At 34.2% G+C, this 17,359-nt stretch overlaps 6 protein-coding genes across 6 annotated transcripts; 4 read left to right on the top strand and 2 right to left on the bottom strand. All coding sequences in view use genetic code 12, as the record gives it.

Moving 5' to 3' along the window:
• Window positions 1–748, bottom strand: J8A68_002385 (uncharacterized protein; the record flags this gene model as incomplete). Its single annotated transcript, XM_049406129.1, has 1 exon — window positions 1–748. A coding segment is annotated over one exon (748 nt), but the record flags the coding sequence as incomplete, so codon positions are not given.
• A 147-nt stretch (window positions 749–895) lies between these two features.
• URK1 (uridine kinase) lies at window positions 896–2,449 on the top strand (the record flags this gene model as incomplete). Its single annotated transcript, XM_049406128.1, has 1 exon — window positions 896–2,449. The coding sequence occupies one exon, from the start codon at window positions 896–898 to the stop codon at window positions 2,447–2,449; it is 1,554 nt and encodes a 517-aa protein (XP_049264362.1).
• A 239-nt stretch (window positions 2,450–2,688) lies between these two features.
• J8A68_002383 (uncharacterized protein) lies at window positions 2,689–3,267 on the bottom strand (the record flags this gene model as incomplete). The annotated part of the gene is made up of 1 exon (XM_049406127.1): window positions 2,689–3,267. One exon carries the CDS (start codon window positions 3,265–3,267, stop codon window positions 2,689–2,691), a length of 579 nt encoding a protein of 192 aa, XP_049264361.1.
• Window positions 3,268–9,338: 6,071 nt separating this feature from the next.
• ALT1 (alanine transaminase) lies at window positions 9,339–10,934 on the top strand (the record flags this gene model as incomplete). The annotated part of the gene is made up of 1 exon (XM_049406126.1): window positions 9,339–10,934. One exon carries the CDS (start codon window positions 9,339–9,341, stop codon window positions 10,932–10,934), a length of 1,596 nt encoding a protein of 531 aa, XP_049264360.1.
• A 793-nt stretch (window positions 10,935–11,727) lies between these two features.
• Window positions 11,728–13,209, top strand: J8A68_002381 (succinate-semialdehyde dehydrogenase (NAD(P)(+)); the record flags this gene model as incomplete). The annotated part of the gene is made up of 1 exon (XM_049406125.1): window positions 11,728–13,209. The coding sequence occupies one exon, from the start codon at window positions 11,728–11,730 to the stop codon at window positions 13,207–13,209; it is 1,482 nt and encodes a 493-aa protein (XP_049264359.1).
• A 1,845-nt stretch (window positions 13,210–15,054) lies between these two features.
• J8A68_002380 (uncharacterized protein) lies at window positions 15,055–15,675 on the top strand (the record flags this gene model as incomplete). Its single annotated transcript, XM_049406124.1, has 1 exon — window positions 15,055–15,675. One exon carries the CDS (start codon window positions 15,055–15,057, stop codon window positions 15,673–15,675), a length of 621 nt encoding a protein of 206 aa, XP_049264358.1.
• Window positions 15,676–17,359: the final 1,684 nt, after the last annotated feature.

Below are 17,359 nucleotides of genomic sequence, written 5' to 3'. Positions count from 1 at the left end.
TCACATTCATTTCATATGAAACCCGATTCGCAATCGAGGTGGCGGCGACTCGACGAGGTTGTGTACATGCCACCATTTTATTATCCTGACAATATCCAGCTTCGTATAGATATTGTGGTAATTGAGTAGTCTTCCCTGATCCAGTTTCTCCGACAACGATCAACACTTGGTTCTTTTCCAAAATATCAAGAAATTCTTGACGGTATGAAAATACCGGTAAACTTTTCCTCACTTTTTCAATATCATTCAATTTCGTCTCGATGGTAGATTGTGCCAATTCATCACCAGGTAAGACTTCATCATCATCTTCTTCATAGTTCACAAATTGAGATTCATCAAACACGAATTCATATTCAGCTTGATCAGCATCCTCGTGTAAGATTTTATCTTCGGTTTGGAGGGATAGTTGGTTTGCTTTGTTGAATTGTTCTGTTTCCCAATTGATTGATTTATAAGGCTCTGATGATTTTTGATGGAGGAGGTCACGTTTTGATTTTGATTCTTGGGGGAGTTCATATTCGTTAGATCGATGGTGGTGTTTTGGTTTCTTGTGATATTGTCTTTCCTGGTATTGCTGAGATCGTATTCTCTGTGGTTGTTGATTTTGTGGTTGTGTTGGCAGGGTCTCTTGAGGTTTTGCTTCAGACTCAATTTCTTTTAGTATTTCATCATGTACGTTCTCATCATCGCTGAAGTCATGCAGAAGTCTTCTTCTTCGCACTCCTTTACCTGTTTGTAATTGTTCCATTTATGTTTCGTTATTTTCACCTATATATTAACTACAAGTGAAATTTCCTTTAGATGCGAGAGATGAGGTTTATAATTCCACATAAAAAAAAATATCATCCCCATCTCCTTTCCACACTTTGAATTTGGGTAACCCCACCAAAAGCCAATGGATCCTCCAACCAGATTCAGTAAATCCCCTTCAGAAACACCTAGGAGAAGATACAGCCGTATCGCCCCCGACCAGAGCGAAACCCTGTCCTTCATCATCCAATCCAACGATGAATTCGCCATAGAAGATGACACCCTCTCCCCAGGGCCAACTTCTCAACATGCAGCATATATCCCCCCATGGACAGAACCTTATATAATCGGAATAGCTGGGAATTCCGGTCTGGGGAAAACTTCCCTTTCACAAAAGATTATTCAATTGATAAATCAACCTTGGACGATTTTGTTATCATTTGATAATTTTTATAATCCATTAAGTGAGGAAGAGAGAAAACTTGCATTTGGGAATAATTTTGATTTTGATCATCCTGATTCCCTTGATTTGGATTTATTGGTTGAGACGGTTGAGAAATTGAAGAAGGGGGAGAAGGTTGAAATCCCGGATTATTCCTTCAATTTACATAATAGGACCGAGAAGACACATACTATCTATGGAGCGAATGTTATAATTATAGAAGGATTATATGCCTTATATGATCCTAGATTGTTGAAGATGATGGATTTGAAAATCTATGTTCAAACTGATTTAGATATTTGTTTGGCCAGGAGATTGACTCGTGATATCTTATATCGTGGACGTGATTTAGCTGGGGCAATTAAACAATGGGAAACATTTGTAAAACCAAATGCGGTTAAATATTTGAATCCAACTATGGATAATGCTGATTTGGTCATTCCGAGAGGGTTAGATAATTCAATTGCTATAAATCTTATGATCAAACATATTGAGAATCAATTGATTAAGAAGAGTAGAGATCATTTGGTTAGATTGAAGAAATTGGGGATGAATATGAAGTTTGATATTAAGGAATATAAAGTTCATATCTTACCTAATACTAATCAAGTTAAAGCTATAAATTCTATTTTGTTTAATGAATTAACACCAAGAGGAGAATTCATTTATTTCTTTGATAGAATATCGGGATTATTAATCGAATTAGCACAAGAGAATTCTCAAGAATATGAACCGGTGGAAATTGATACTGGAGTTGCAACTTACAAAGGACTTAAACCATTATATCAATATATTGCAATTAGTATAATGAGAAGTGGAGATTGTTTTTTAAAATCAATTAAGAAATCAATCCCAGATATCCCATTGGGGAAATTATTAATTCAAAGTGATTCAATAACTGGAGAACCACAATTACATTTTGAAAGTTTACCACAAGATTTAGACCAACATAAAAAGATTATGTTATTTGATTCTCATAATATAAGTGGTGCAGGTGCAATTATGGCAATTCAAGTATTACTTGATCATAAAGTAAAAGAACAAGATATTATATTTATATGTTATTTATCAACAGAAATTGGGATTAGAAGAATCCTAAATGTTTTCCCCAAGATTAATCTTGTAATTGGTAAATTATCAAATATTGAAATTATTGATTCAACTAATCCACCTAATTATAATAAAGAACAATTCTTGGATTCTAATTGGCATTTTAGAAATAGATTTATAGATAGTTTATACTTTGGAACTGATTAGCNCGGGGGGACTTTGGAACTAATTAATCCCGGGGTAGTTTACTACTAGTATACAGATAAGTTTAGAACTGATCAAGCCGGCGGCTATTTACTACTATTATACATAATGTTTATTAATAAGTCACGTGCATATATATAAATCCTTATTTACAAAGAATAAATAGTATAAATGTAATGAAGGGGTATCAAATGAAGGGTATCAGTTAAATGTCTATAGCGATATGTTTATAAGGGTGAATTTTATAATACTTTTGGAGTATCAAATTTCAACGCAATTGAATTCCGCCTTCTATGATTTCTAAATTGAAAACTTCTTAATTTATCATCTATATGAACTAATGGAGTACTTTTAATATCATTAGCCGCTTGAAACATAAATCCTGAAACTGTATTCGTTCTATGAAATGGTTCATTTAAATCACTTGTACTTAAATTCTGATATCCTGGATGATTATTTGATAAGTGAGATACTTCATCACTAAAATTATTTAAATCACATATTGATATTCTTCTATTACCAAATCTAGTTACATTACAACCAATTTCTTCTTTATTTAAATTTGGTAATGAATTTGATTTATGAACATATTCCATATTACTAGTATTAGATTGCATATTTGCAGCTGTCATTCCCATTATTGAATCAGTACTTGAAATTGGAGATTCTTGATAATATTGTGTAGGTGATTCATTGGATGATCTCCCACCAGATAGACTATTATTATTGTTGTTGTTATATAGTAAGAATGCATTAAGTGGACAATTTGAAGATGTTGAATCTGTTGGTGATTCAATAGCCAATGAACATTTACGTGACATTTTGCTTGTAGTTAATTATAATAAGTATTGAAGTGAAAGTTACTTAGCTAAGCAAAAAAAGCTATTTGTTATATGATCTCAATCAATGTTTATAGTAATGTTTGGTACTAAGGGGGGAAGGGAGGCGGTATAATGAAAGTTCCCTTTGTATGATTGTAATTTAAAGAGTGTTTTTACACGTAAAGTTTAATTAATAGACTTTTTATATAAATGAAAAAAGTTTAAATCAATTTATAAGAAAATGGATGTGGTATTTGATTTGTAAGTTATGTGCGGCAATTGTGAGGTTTATATTTGTAATTATTTCAATTGTTAAGGGGGGGGCAGTTTAAATGATATTTTATTTTATTTTATTCTAACACATTCAATTATTTTTTTGATATGTATAAGTACAATGCAAGACCAGCATATCGAAAATACTAAAAAAATATTATAATTTGGTGCATAATAATATAACCTTAAAAAAATAAACTAATTACTTACCACACAAACAAATAATTAGCTATCGGTATTAAAACTTTGTGTACCCGAGATTCCAATACCAGGGTCATTATAACGGAATTAGAATCCCGTTTCAATACAACATGAGATGAGCAGTCATCCATAATGAATGATTAGGAACCATTAAATTAATAATTATTTCTAGGAAAAAGGAAATTTAGATGAAATATTTTTATGCAAGACGTCATTATCCAAGGAAAAAAAAATCACATTTTTGTGTGGTCTCGACCCGCGCGTAAAAAAGAAATCCTATGTGGGATTTGAACCAAAAAATACAAAATGTCGCAGGTCGATTAGATTGCTTCCTGGGGAAAGACTTTCCTTATAACGGAAGGTTATTCCTAACCTTAGATATACGATAAATTCCCTGAGGAAGCTAGTATCTGATGTGGCGATGTCCACCTTTTGCAAGACGTGCAACCACTATCTACAAAATACGATATTGTAAAAATAGAATGTGAATGGAATATGTCTTACGATTCTCATCGTATATAAAACGTAATAGGGGAAAGCGCAGTCTTAAACAATAAACTTCTAAAAATATTTAAACTCTCTTTGATTGATCAATGTCTCTCCTTTTTTTTAATTATAAAATCACAAACATATTCAATGCACAAACAAAAAAAAAATAAAACTGACCACTTTGCATCTTGTCGCAGCCCAATAATTATGGTCACGGTATTCATTCGCCATATTTTTCTATGTGGTTGGCACTCGCACTCTAATAAATAACCCTCCCCTCCTCAAAGTGAAAAGCACACCACCGCCATTGCCACCGTATATTTTTTGTGATCACTAGTATCATGTTGACAAAGCAACTGCCAACCGTTAAGTGAATGTATACCGGGGTAAATATTATTTTTTTTCGCAATCAAATCACACTACGCTCATTAATTGCTGGATACTTCTAGACTTTGAGATTCCGAAATACTTCCATTACTTCCCTCATCGCAATTTATGTATTTCGTCATAGGGTCATTATTTATCGAACTTTTAGCAGCTGAAATTTTAATGCACTTAGAATGATCTCTAATCTCTAACAAAAAAACAATCCGCCGGCTAATCCCATTAATCAATCCAAAGGTTTATCATGCGCATAAATCCGAAAAAAATAACATATTTTTTAAGCAACCCAAATATTTTTCCCCGTGTTTTAGTATTTTGTGATTATTTTTTTGATGATTCCCCATATATTATTCAACAGCTGATACATCATATGGCATAGAAAATAATGAATCTAATAAATATACTGCATTGCATAATAATAATCCAACAAAAAATAATTGTTCTTTGGTCACTCTTTTTTCTTCTAAAGCTGCGATTAAAAAAAATTGAATATTTTGCAGCATTTCTTTTTGGATTATTTTAGTTGCGAAAACTTGAAATTGAAATTTTTACAAAAATGTCGCGAATTAAACTGAGGTCATCGTTTTACTTAGGTACTCATACTAGCATTTATCAACACTGTATATTCAATTACATAACTAATTCTACTTATATCTACATCCTCAATCTGATGATACCAGATTAGAACTTCCATTTGGTGTACTGTTTATATCTAACCCCCCATTTTACTTCATCCTGAGTATCTACGGCTGTATTCAAGAATGACCCTATGATGTAATAGGTCCACCCCCCCGCGTGGGGGAGGCAATCTTCTTCTTCTTCTTGGAACTTCCTACGGCATTTATATAATGATCAGATGATTTCTTTTCTGAACTACCTCTTCGAAAGTAAACATCATTTCGACGAGAGTCATGGTTCTGGATATGTGAATCATACGCCGTATGGCAGGTTTTTGTTTTGGAATTGTCCTCTTTCAGATGGGGGACAGATAGATAAGAGCCGACTTAAAATAATCTGATTATCTTTTGATCTAGCCACTTTGATTTAGCTAAATTTTTCGATAATCTTGCATTAAATTCCTTTAGGTATTTTTGGTCTTGGCATGGTTTTATTAAAAGGGAGAGCCGGAAATGTGACACATTCATGTACTCGTATGCTTTATGATCTCTATAAAGAAATCACACAGGCTATTTTCTCTGCCAAGGTACAAAACTTCTTTCAGATCCTTTTGCATTACGTCGGTTGAGTATCTCTTAGTCTAGAACTAGTTGAACCAAATAGTACCTCGTGACATCAACAGACACCAAGCCCGTATGCATTCATTTATTTTTAATGGAATAGAGCCGTGTGAAATAATTCTCTGTATAAACCTGGAAAAATACTCTTCCGCTTTGACATCACTATCACAAGATAAAACACCATTCCCTCGATATGTGCCTTAACTCCACAGCTTTGTGCCGTTCTTAAAAGTCCGGTATGTTTTCTTTTCTTTTTCATGCACTAATCACTTACTTGCAGCAGCACTATTACTCTCATAAAGTCATTTATTATTGTTGTTGACACATGCGATGATAATGGCTTAAATTGTTTATTATTGTTTTTATTAATTTCAATGACCATGAGATCATGTACATCGCCTAAAATTTCTCGCTTATCTGAATAAACGTATATGACTTGATCTTTAGTTTCCAGAAAATAATAATTGCCAGCAGCACGGCGTCATTTACAAATGATGACATCACCTCTTTGGCAAATGATAAGGCATCGGTGCATGCCTCGTGAATATATTTAACAATACTAGTAGCTCGTAAATAATGATTCGGAGTCAGAGTCAAGTTTTCCGAGTCGTAAAATTAATTGATGACTAAAATTATCAATGTGAGGTTGCGTTGTGTCCCGACAAATGGCGACATCACCATTGTGACATCAGACGACAAAGAGTTTTGTAGAGTTTATATCTATAAAGGATCAATTCTATTGTAGAAAGAGTTAGAATCGGAAGCGCCCTATCCGAACCGCAAAAGTATATAATGAATGGTGTAGCCGGAAGTAAACGGATTGCAAAAGTCACTACAAAAGGATATGTTCCATGACACACCCGTTAGACCCTTTTGAAGCTATAAATAATACTTTACGAAAATTGGCATACAAGAGATTCAATGACCTATATTTGCAACTTGATATAATACCGGATAGTATTGGTTTCGGAAGGGTTCAATTATGCATTGACTTCGGATCACTAGCTGCATATTCGAACTTCTCCTCCATGTTTGTGTGAATATACGAAAATGGTAAGAAAGGGTCCGAAGAACCCGTGAACAATATTATCTTTTTCGTTGATCATTATGATTCTAATTTTATTTTTAGATTCTTGGTTTTGTTGGCTGCAAATTCTTTCAATGTTGTGTTTTCCTAAATATGGATAATAGGGCAGAGACTGCGCCATAAGATTTATCTCCAGAAATTTGTTTTTCTTCTACATCCTATCTACCTAGACTTGGGTACTTCAGCGACAGCCCCAGTCAATTAATATATATTCAGCATGGTGGGCCTTGTTTTCCGAGCCGAAAAGTTAAGCGATGACTAAAATATAGTAGCACGCGATTAAAATTGGTGACATCACCTCTTGTACAGCTCGTGAGTAAAGTAACGTATTTTATCTGTATAGAACTAGTAATCAGTTTCGATCCTATCAAATGACTTATTCGGAGTGTAGTTACTAAGTATAGTCTCCCGAACCGTAACCTTAGGTGATGATTGACAATGAGAGAAAATAAATGGGCTGAATAAGGTCAGATAAGTTGGGTCATATTCCGTTATACATCCGGTAATCCCTTTTTAATAGTTACTAGAAATACATGTTTACGAGAATACATTAGAGGAGGATGCATGACCTATCAGTTTCTTCGTAAAGTATCTGAATGCCGGATAGTTCTGCAATCGGAATCTTTTTAACGAACGATCCAACGCCTTCGGAATACAAACTTGATATCCGAAGACCCTTCTTGCGTCTTGGCATAGTTTTACGAAATACATAAAAAAGGGTCCCAAGATACCGTCAGCATCATTCATTGAAACATCATCATGATCTCATATTCTTTTGTTGGCTGCAAAGTTTTCGCAGGTTTTCGAACAAAAAAAATTCATGAGTGAAGTTCATGCCAATTGCTAATATTTAACACTTTCCTTTCTTCTAGGCACAAACTGATAGTCCAACAGTAATAGAATATATACATAGACGACTTTCAAGCTATTATCATAAAAAAAAACCACCCAACTCAGCATAAGGACAGCGCACTCAGACCACTAAAATCTTTCCAGATTCCGAGAAGTCCAAAAGAACCAAAGACAAGAATAATATTTCTTTCGGGATCAATTTTTTCACTTGCTGAAGTCTTGACGCTTCCATGAGATCTATCTGGTGGGAAAGCAAAACCATTTATATGAATGTAGCCACAAAGAACACCGCAGGACAAAACAGGGTTGCCAGAGCAACAAGATTTGACATCTCTGGATCGTTTATTCGGGTACTGTTGTTAACAATGACTGTGTAAGAGAGAAAGCCCAGGAACTCCACAATATGCATCAGGTTAACGAGAAAGCTTACATGTGATCGTAACAGAATTTTGATTTGTTTACATTCAACAAAAGGATTGCCGTTTAGGATTACTCATCTTGGTTATTGACTGGAAATTGAACACAAAGAGAAATGTGATCTTTGAGCCAGACCCTAGCGCGTCGCTCGAACAGACAGTCCAAAGTATATAGAATTTACACAAAGGACACCCACAAGATTTGCTCAAGACAAGTCACCAATTCGAACGCTTCTCATCAGCCATCATTGAGGTGTTAGGATACCTAGAAGTTTACTTCCACCTCTGAAAGCAAGACAGGGCTCAGAGAAGCAGGTACTATTATAAGCCATTCGAAAACTCCGATATCTACCGAGGCAACCCGAAGTTTTATCGCGAAAATTTTTTTGGTACGGGGTAATTAGTATCGGGAATACATCACCGAAGAATCATATCACCATAAGGCATTTTTTTCAAAATTAAATTATAACATTTATAACATATCGCAATTATATCTCCGAAGGTAATACAAATGCAATTCGTGCCATTTGTAATTAATTAATTACAAAATTGAACAACCAATTTTCACTTGATTGTCGTTGATTTGAATAGATTTGTCTGATTGTATAAATACTCGAAGATTTCTTGAGGGATCAATTTATTTTCTTAGTTTTCGATTTTTTTTCGTCACATTTTGAACTCCGAATCTTACGATCAAGGGACTGATAATTTCACAGTATTTGGTTACTTGGCAATTGATTTTGAAATACCATTGTTACAGATATACTTTTACAAATCGAACGAGTTTCACCAAACTGCTTTTAAGTATTGATACAGATCAAATTCTAATTAATAATTAATCCCCTCGATTTTACCCCAGAGTTTTTGATTTGAGTTTTTTTTTTAGTCATTCAACAGCTAAAATTAGATCCGGGTAACAACAACTTTCCCCCAAGAAAAAATCCTTTATCATCACACTTTGACTAATTACTCATTAATTATTATCTCCACTTTAGAAAAAACTTAATTAATAATTAATCAATTGTACATTAAGAAAATTACTTTCAATATACACGACGGTTTTTTTAACTTCACTACCTATTAATATATAAAGAACATTATATCCCCTCCTCATTCAATTGATTTATAAATATGTTACGAACTATCCATATGCCGCGAGTACTGAGACGTCAGTTTCAAGCCCTTATAAAGAATATGCCTTCAAGAATTACTACTGCCCCTACTCCTACTGCTGCTGCTATTTCTGATACTGTTGCCCGCCATTTGTCAACATTCGAACCAGCTCCTCCATTAACTGTTCATGATCTTAACCCACTGACAGTCACTGCAAAATATGCAGTCAGAGGGAAAATCCCAATAATTGCTGATGGATTATCTGAATTGATTAAATCAAAACCAACTAGTCATGGATTACCATTTAACAAAATTATTAATGCTAATATTGGGAACCCACAACAATTAGAACAACGTCCTTTGACTTGGTATAGACAAGTATTGTCAACCTTACAATATCCTGGTCTTTTGGAAACAGATATCGGTTTTCCCAAAGATGTAATTGAAAGAGGTAAGACTATTCTTAAGAATGTTGGTTCTATTGGTGCATATAGTCATTCTCAAGGTAATGGTTATTTACGTCAATCAATTGCCGAATTCATGGAAAGAAGAGATGGATATCCTTCTAATCCAAATAATATCTTTTTAACCTCGGGTGCTTCTACTGCAGTTTCCTATTTATTACAAGTGTTATCTGAAGACGTAAACTCGGGGTTTTTGATTCCAATTCCTCAATATCCATTGTATACCGCCACAATTGCATTAAATAACGCTAAACCAATCGGTTATTATCTTGATGAAGACAATCATTGGTCAACTAACCCACAAGAAATCAGAGGCCTCATTAAAGAAAGCCAAGAACAGGGAATCAAGATCAAAGCTTTGGTTGTGATTAATCCAGGTAATCCAACTGGTTCTATTCTTTCTCCACAAGATATGATTGAATTAATTGATATTGCTGCTGAATTCGGTATTGTACTTATTGCTGATGAAGTTTATCAAGAAAATATTTTTAAAGGAAAATTCATTTCATTCAAGAGAATATTATGTGAATTACGTGAACAAGAACCAAAAACATACGAACATGTCCAATTAGCCTCATTGCATTCTACTTCCAAAGGTGTTAGTGGAGAATGTGGTCAAAGAGGTGGATATATGGAATTAGTTGGTTTCCCCACCGAAGTCAAAGATGTGATATTCAAACTTGCTTCCATCAATTTATGTTCAGTTGTTTCCGGACAAGCATTAATGGAATTAATGATTAATCCTCCAAAAGAAGGTGATGAATCTTATGAATTATATAAAGCCGAAACAAAAGCAATTCATAATGATTTAGAAATTAGAGCTGATTTATTATATAAGGCTTTCTTGGAAATGGAATGTATTGAATGTAATAAATCAATGGGAGCAATGTATTTATTCCCTCGTCTTAATTTCCCCGAAGATAAGTTTCATAAATTATTTTCAAGAGCTCATAATTCAGGATTGGAAATTGATGATGTTTATTGTATTGAACTTTTGGAACATACTGGTATTTGTTGTGTACCTGGGAATGGATTTGGTCAAAAGCCGGGAACTTGGCATTTAAGAACTACCTTTTTACCACCTGGTGAAGAATGGATTCATAAATGGACTGAATTCCATGAAGGATTTATTAAGAAGTATAAAGATTGAGTGGGTTTTTCTATTTTATTTATCTAGAATTGATTTTATAGTGTTGTTAAGTTTATGTATTTTTATTTAGTTTGCACTTTGTTGGGGACTGAGCATGCTTTGTTCCCTTAATGTGAATAGGATAGTCATTGAGCAAATTGTTGGCTTGTGTAGATTTAGAATATTCTCTGTATCAAACATTAGTAGGGCTTAGTGCCGTCATGGGAGGCAACTTTACATGTAACATCTTTTAATATGCCCCATGTGACATTACTGGTTAACCCGTCGGTAGAGACTTCTGCGTCATGAACTTATTGAAAATTTCGATGAAAAGCTCATCAGATCGACTGTTCGCGATGATCGAGAAAGAGATAGGACTTTAACGGGTCAAGTAAAACCTTTAAGTAGCAACTCTCAGTATAGCTATCAACTAGTGAGGCATACATTAGTTTACCTTAAGGATTGTCAAAGTTAATAACTCTTGCTGTGGTCAGTGTATGTAATAAAATTGTAACGGATAGGGCTTCTGAGAAGTACAATAAGCTTATAGGGAAAAGCCGGTTGGATCAATTTTTTTTTCGCAGCAAAATGTTTTTGTTACAGGTATTTGGCGGCAATCAACAAGATGCGTTCGCGGAAAGCACGATTTCCTAATTCGGCCACACCCCGCTAACCCCTCCATATTTTTTTTCGCCTTCGAGACAAAGAATGAATATAAAAACCACCTTGACTTTTTCTTGAAAACCTAATTCCTTTTCTTCCTTCTCTCTTCTTCTTTTCTAAACAATATCTTCCTTCATAGACAACAATCATAATGGCACCAACATTAAAGAATCCAGAATTATTCCGCACAAAACCATTCGTCAACGGTAAATGGATCGATTCCACCTCCACCAAAACCTTCCAAGTAATCGATCCAGCTACCGAAGAACTTATCGCCGAACTCCCCGATCAATCCCCAGCTGAAATCGACGAAGCAATCAAGATCACCCATGAAGCCTTCCTTAAATATAAACACACCTCCCCATATGATCGTGCTAAATGGTTAAGAAAAATGTATGAATTAATGCATGAAAATCTCGACGATTTAGCCACCTTAATCACCTGGGAAAATGGGAAATGTTTAACCGACGCCATTGGAGAAATCAAATATGCCGCCAGTTATTTCGAATGGTTTGCAGAAGAAGCTAAGAGAATGTATGGTCATACTATCCAACCGCTGAATCCTAACAATAAGGTCATAACTTACAAACAACCAGTTGGGGCAGTGGGATTATTATGTCCATTTAATTTCCCAAGTGCTATGGGTGCTAGAAAGGCTGCACCTGCGTTTGCGGCAGGATGTAGTTGTATTCTTAAACCTGATGCTCAGACTCCGTTGAGTTCTTTGGCTTTGGCTTATTTGGCCCAGAAGGCGGGATTCCCGGATGGGGTGTTTAATGTTGTATTACTGAGTATTGAATCTACTCCTATGGTGGGGTTGAAATTTTGTGAATCTAGTTTGATCAAGAAGATTAGTTTTACTGGTTCGACCCCCGTGGGGAAGTTGTTGATGAAACAAAGTTCAAGTACTTTGAAAAAACTTTCTATGGAATTAGGTGGGAATGCTCCAATTATTATTTTTGATGATGCGAAATTGGACATTGCCGTTGATCAATCAATTGCTTCTAAGTTTAGATCATTGGGACAAACTTGTGTTTGTGCAAATAGAATCTATGTCCAACTGGGGGTATATGATGAATTTTGTGAAAAGTTTGCTGCCAAAGTACGTGAATTTAAGATTGGGAATGGATTTGAACCAGGGGTAACTCATGCTTGTGTTATTAATCAAAAATCAATTGAAAAAGTTGAAACTCATTTACAGGATGCCTTAGAAAAAGGTGCTACCTTATTGGTTGAAGGTGGGAGATTACCAAAATTGGGTAAGAATTTCTATGCTCCAACTGTTATTAAAGATGTAACTCAAGACATGAAAGTTATTAATGAAGAAACGTTTGGTCCATTAGGTGCAATCGTTAAATTCGATACCAAGGAACAAGTATTACATTGGTGTAATGATACTCCATTCGGTTTAGCTTCTTATGTCTTTTCTGAAAATTTGAATAATATTTGGTATATATCTGAATATTTAGAAACTGGTATGGTTTCTGTTAATACTGGATTATTTACTGATGCTGCATTACCTTTTGGTGGTGTTAAGGAATCTGGATTTGGTAGAGAAGGTTCCCTTTATGGTGTGGATGATTATACTGTTGTCAAATCAATTACTTTGGGTAATGTTTACCACTATAGTTAGATAGATTTGTTTAGTATGGTTTTTGCAAACAGTAATAGATATTTAAGAATGAAATTAATTGAGTCATAAGCAATTTCTTTGCTCAGTCGATACCACCTCTAGTTTTTTTGTTTCAAATGAGTAGTGTGGCAATCTTGCCACTACTTTTAAACCCCGATATTCCATAAGTAACTCACTTTCCATATCCCTATCATCCATACTTGCCCTTGATCTCCCCTCACAGACAGAACGTGTCAGGCTTTGAATAGATCCGTAGATTCCTATCAGTCCAGCCATTCAATTTGCGCTTTAGATTCTTCTAGAGGGCTGTTCCCACCGAGGCTGTTTTAATAGCCATGGACATTAAAAAATTTAAGAAGTGGGATTTACCCATCTCTGGAGATAATCGTTAGTGTATAGTCACACACGGTAATCTGGAAACGATTCATAATATTCAATAAATAATATTACTAATGCTTATCAATTGAAAGACAATATTACCGTAATTACACTGGTCAGATCAACTCTGGTACCAGTAAAAAGAAACCCGTTAGTTGCGGTCTAAAACTAGGAACACCGAGGGGTGACGGATCTAACGGTGTAAAATTTTATTTAGGTATTGAAAAGAAATGACTCGAAGGGCTGAAAGAGTCAAAAAAATAAAACCAGCTGACTCCAGAAATCTTAAAAGTCAATGGGATTGTTTCATTGCACTGTACTCATTTGCAATCATCTCATTTATCTGTAATTTCCATTGTTACTATAAGTTGGGGTACACTAACAAAGTATATGATGTAAACTAACACATGATAAATTATGCACGTCGTTTATAATTCTAATTGTAAATTGGTAGCCCCAATATTGAAATATTTTCTCTTTTTAAATTTTTTTAAAGCCAAAAAAGACAAAACGTTTGCATGCAGGAAGTTGCTTGAATCTTTTCAACAAAGTGGCTGGGAAACAATGGAATGGAACGTACAATGCACAAGAACAATGGAGCCTTCGGAAATAATCAACTAGATGAGTTACAAAATACGGACTGGCTTTGCCACGTTATTCTGAAAGGATGATCTCTTCCGTTATTGAATGTTGGAAAGAACGATGGGCTAAGAGACTTGTCATAAAGGAAGAGGAAGTTATAGACATTCTTGCTTGTGGCATTATGCAAATTTAGTCGTTTCTGTAAGTAGAGGGCAATTTTATACGAACCATGTTAATTCCCCCTATGTTGTTTTTTGGTAACTTGAACCTTGAATAGTCATTCAAATGACCTATGAGGATAATAGTCCGCAGAATATTTAAATATAGCCTTTTTAAGTAGCCGTGTTTTTATTTTCATACGGGTGGGCAAAGGTAATCCGATTCATTTATTAAAACAAACAGGATCTATTTGTGAAATGTAACCCAATCAATTACTATCGGACTTTAAATAGATGTCATTAGGACCATTACACATGTTAAACTTGTTACAGTGTACAAAGTCAAACTTACTCCGGGCCAACCCATTGCATCAGATAAAATTTCTTGGGATCTATTGATTTGTAAGTTTACTAAGGATTTCAAAGACCGGACATAACTCATCGATTTTGGGTCCATATTAATATTAAAACCAGTAAAACCCGACGGGCTGCGGGACGGGTCGGAGTTTATTTTTTTTTGATGTTTGCCTTGTAAAAATTATTTTTTAAGGGAATATGAATTTTCTCATTCTTCTTTCGTTTCTATTTAAAAAAATAATTTTATTTATTTAATACCCGTTTAATATTTCAATGATTTTTTTTTTTATAAATTAACATTCAATGGTCTTTACTTTGACAATTTTTTATTTCTTACTTTAATATCATTAACTTACAGTACACTTTATATATGCCAAATATGCTTTCAAAGATTACAGGAATATATTACTTAAATAAACTAATACGGTCTAATTCAACATCAAATGATTATGTACCATCCTCAAGTAATACAGATTATTCACCTCCATCACCACCACATAATACAAGATCTTTTTCAGTAACATCACAATCATCACAAGAGGGAAAAAAACAAAAGCAAAAGAAAAAGAGTCCAAGAAGAATCAATAGATCTCAAGTACGGAGTTCAATACCGTCATCAAGAGCATTACAAGGTAGACGAAGTTCAACTTCGCAAAGTATCCCCACCGTACAACAACAACAACAACAAATAATAAAACATCAATCAAGACGTCGGCGGCAATCAACTTCATCTACATCAGTTGAATCTTCATCCACTAATTCTTCTACCAATTCAAGAAATAATAGTTTAAGTGGACCTAATTATAAATTATCTCTGCCTCAAGCATTTGAAGGGTCTGATAATTTTTTATTTCATCATGATTTAACAATTGATTTAAAGATGGTTAATAGTAATAATATTAGAAATAATGAAGATGTTTGGAGTTATAATCCTGAAGAAGGTCATACAATTACAATAGAAGATCCAAAGAAACAAGTTAGATTTACATGATTTGCTAGGCCAATGATTGTGCTATCGTTAATGCATTTACTTCATTGTTTTATTTATTACAATTTACATATATTCTATTTAATATTTTACATAACGCTATATAGAAAGTAATATTACATAGGGCTTTTTGGTTACCATTGGAAAGATAATTGATGGGTGGAGAGAGTTTAATTGAATTGATTTTGAAATTGTAGAATTGTCAATTCGTTTAGCAGCTATACGACCCTCTCCCTCTCCTTATCTCTCCCTCTTTATCAAGAACAACAGACAACAACATCAGACGCACAGAAAAGTTTAAATTGTCAATCTGATATAAACTAAGTTTGACTAACACCACACCCCCCACAATTTTTTTTTGGTGACAGGGCAACTTAGGGTACGAGGTACGACGAAGAGAAAAAAACCCCTAATTTAATTAATAAACTTACAATATTGTTCAACTATTTTGGGTCATTCAAATAGACGCGTTTAATTTGAAGTTTAAAAGCCTAGGGGTGCTTATAGATTAGTCATGTAATTAACAATCTAATGTATAGATTCTAGATATCATTCAATCCCCGCTATTAATAAGAAACCTTATTAAACAATAATATAGAAATAAAAATATTGAAAAATAAAACGTTTCGCGTTTACTATATTTAGAAAAATTGTAAATTGTATATTCTTAGCTCTGAAATTCTTAAACAAAACTTCATGTTGCAGCCATTTAGCTAATCAGAAGCATTTGTCATCAGGTGCTATAGTTTGTAAACCATATTTTTCTTATTCTAAAAATGTGTCGTCGGGTTCATTAATCTAGCCAATCTTGATCGATCAAGATTAGATATCAAATATTTTCTCCGCAATAAGCCTTCAGGCACATCTACCAACTACGAAAACAGTAATAATGCCGTCAATAAACCACAAAGTTAAGAACCTAGAAATGATTCTATAAATAGTATTATATTGGAGTAGTTCAAAGTATACAGACGCGAATGAAGAAATTTATCTATTTGACTACTTAATTCGCATGTGAGAGTTTGCAAATCGATTCTAAGAAATATATGAATGGCTAAATATAAACTCAAACAAGAATACTATATTTTCCTGGGCAACGTGTTGAAAATGTGATTGAAAAGAGTGGTGAACGCGACTCATAACCGGTAACAATTGAACTTGGTCTATTCTTAGATTATGGTTTTGGAAATATTCGCACTACCTTTAGAAGATAAACTTTGCAAGCTGGAAGATAAAAACTTACATGCAACCATCTTATGCCAAAAAAAACATATATGAAATGCACATTTGAAAGGCTCGCTCATATTTCATAATTTTTCTTAGGCAAAAGACCTGAACTAACTTGACATATGCGAGTGTCTTCTAATCCAAAGTCGGTGTACGGAATTGCACATATCATTGCAGCTATAAACAAAAAAATCATTTCCCTATTAAACCTTTGAGTATTTGCAACCCCTCCCAAAAAAGAATGTATCCATTACAAGAATCTTGCTTCGTGTTTCCCCATATTCTATAAATAGATCTACACATCAAACCTAATCTGACAAGAGATTTCTTATAACGCCCCAAATTGCTTTTTTTTTGTATTTCTGGCCTTGGCCACCCTTTTTTTTTTCATGGGCCATGCTGCAGAATATTTTGCAACCAAAAAAAAAACTAAAAGCCACATAACGTTATATACAGGTAG

The sequence above is a fragment of the Hemisphaericaspora subhashii genome (genome assembly GCF_019202705.1).
Source record: "Hemisphaericaspora subhashii strain CBS 10753 chromosome Unknown scaffold78, whole genome shotgun sequence".
Taxonomy (NCBI): domain Eukaryota; kingdom Fungi; phylum Ascomycota; class Pichiomycetes; order Serinales; family Debaryomycetaceae; genus Hemisphaericaspora; species Hemisphaericaspora subhashii.
Note: the sequence above shows the minus strand (reverse complement) of the source record. Positions and strands in the feature narration are given on the sequence as shown.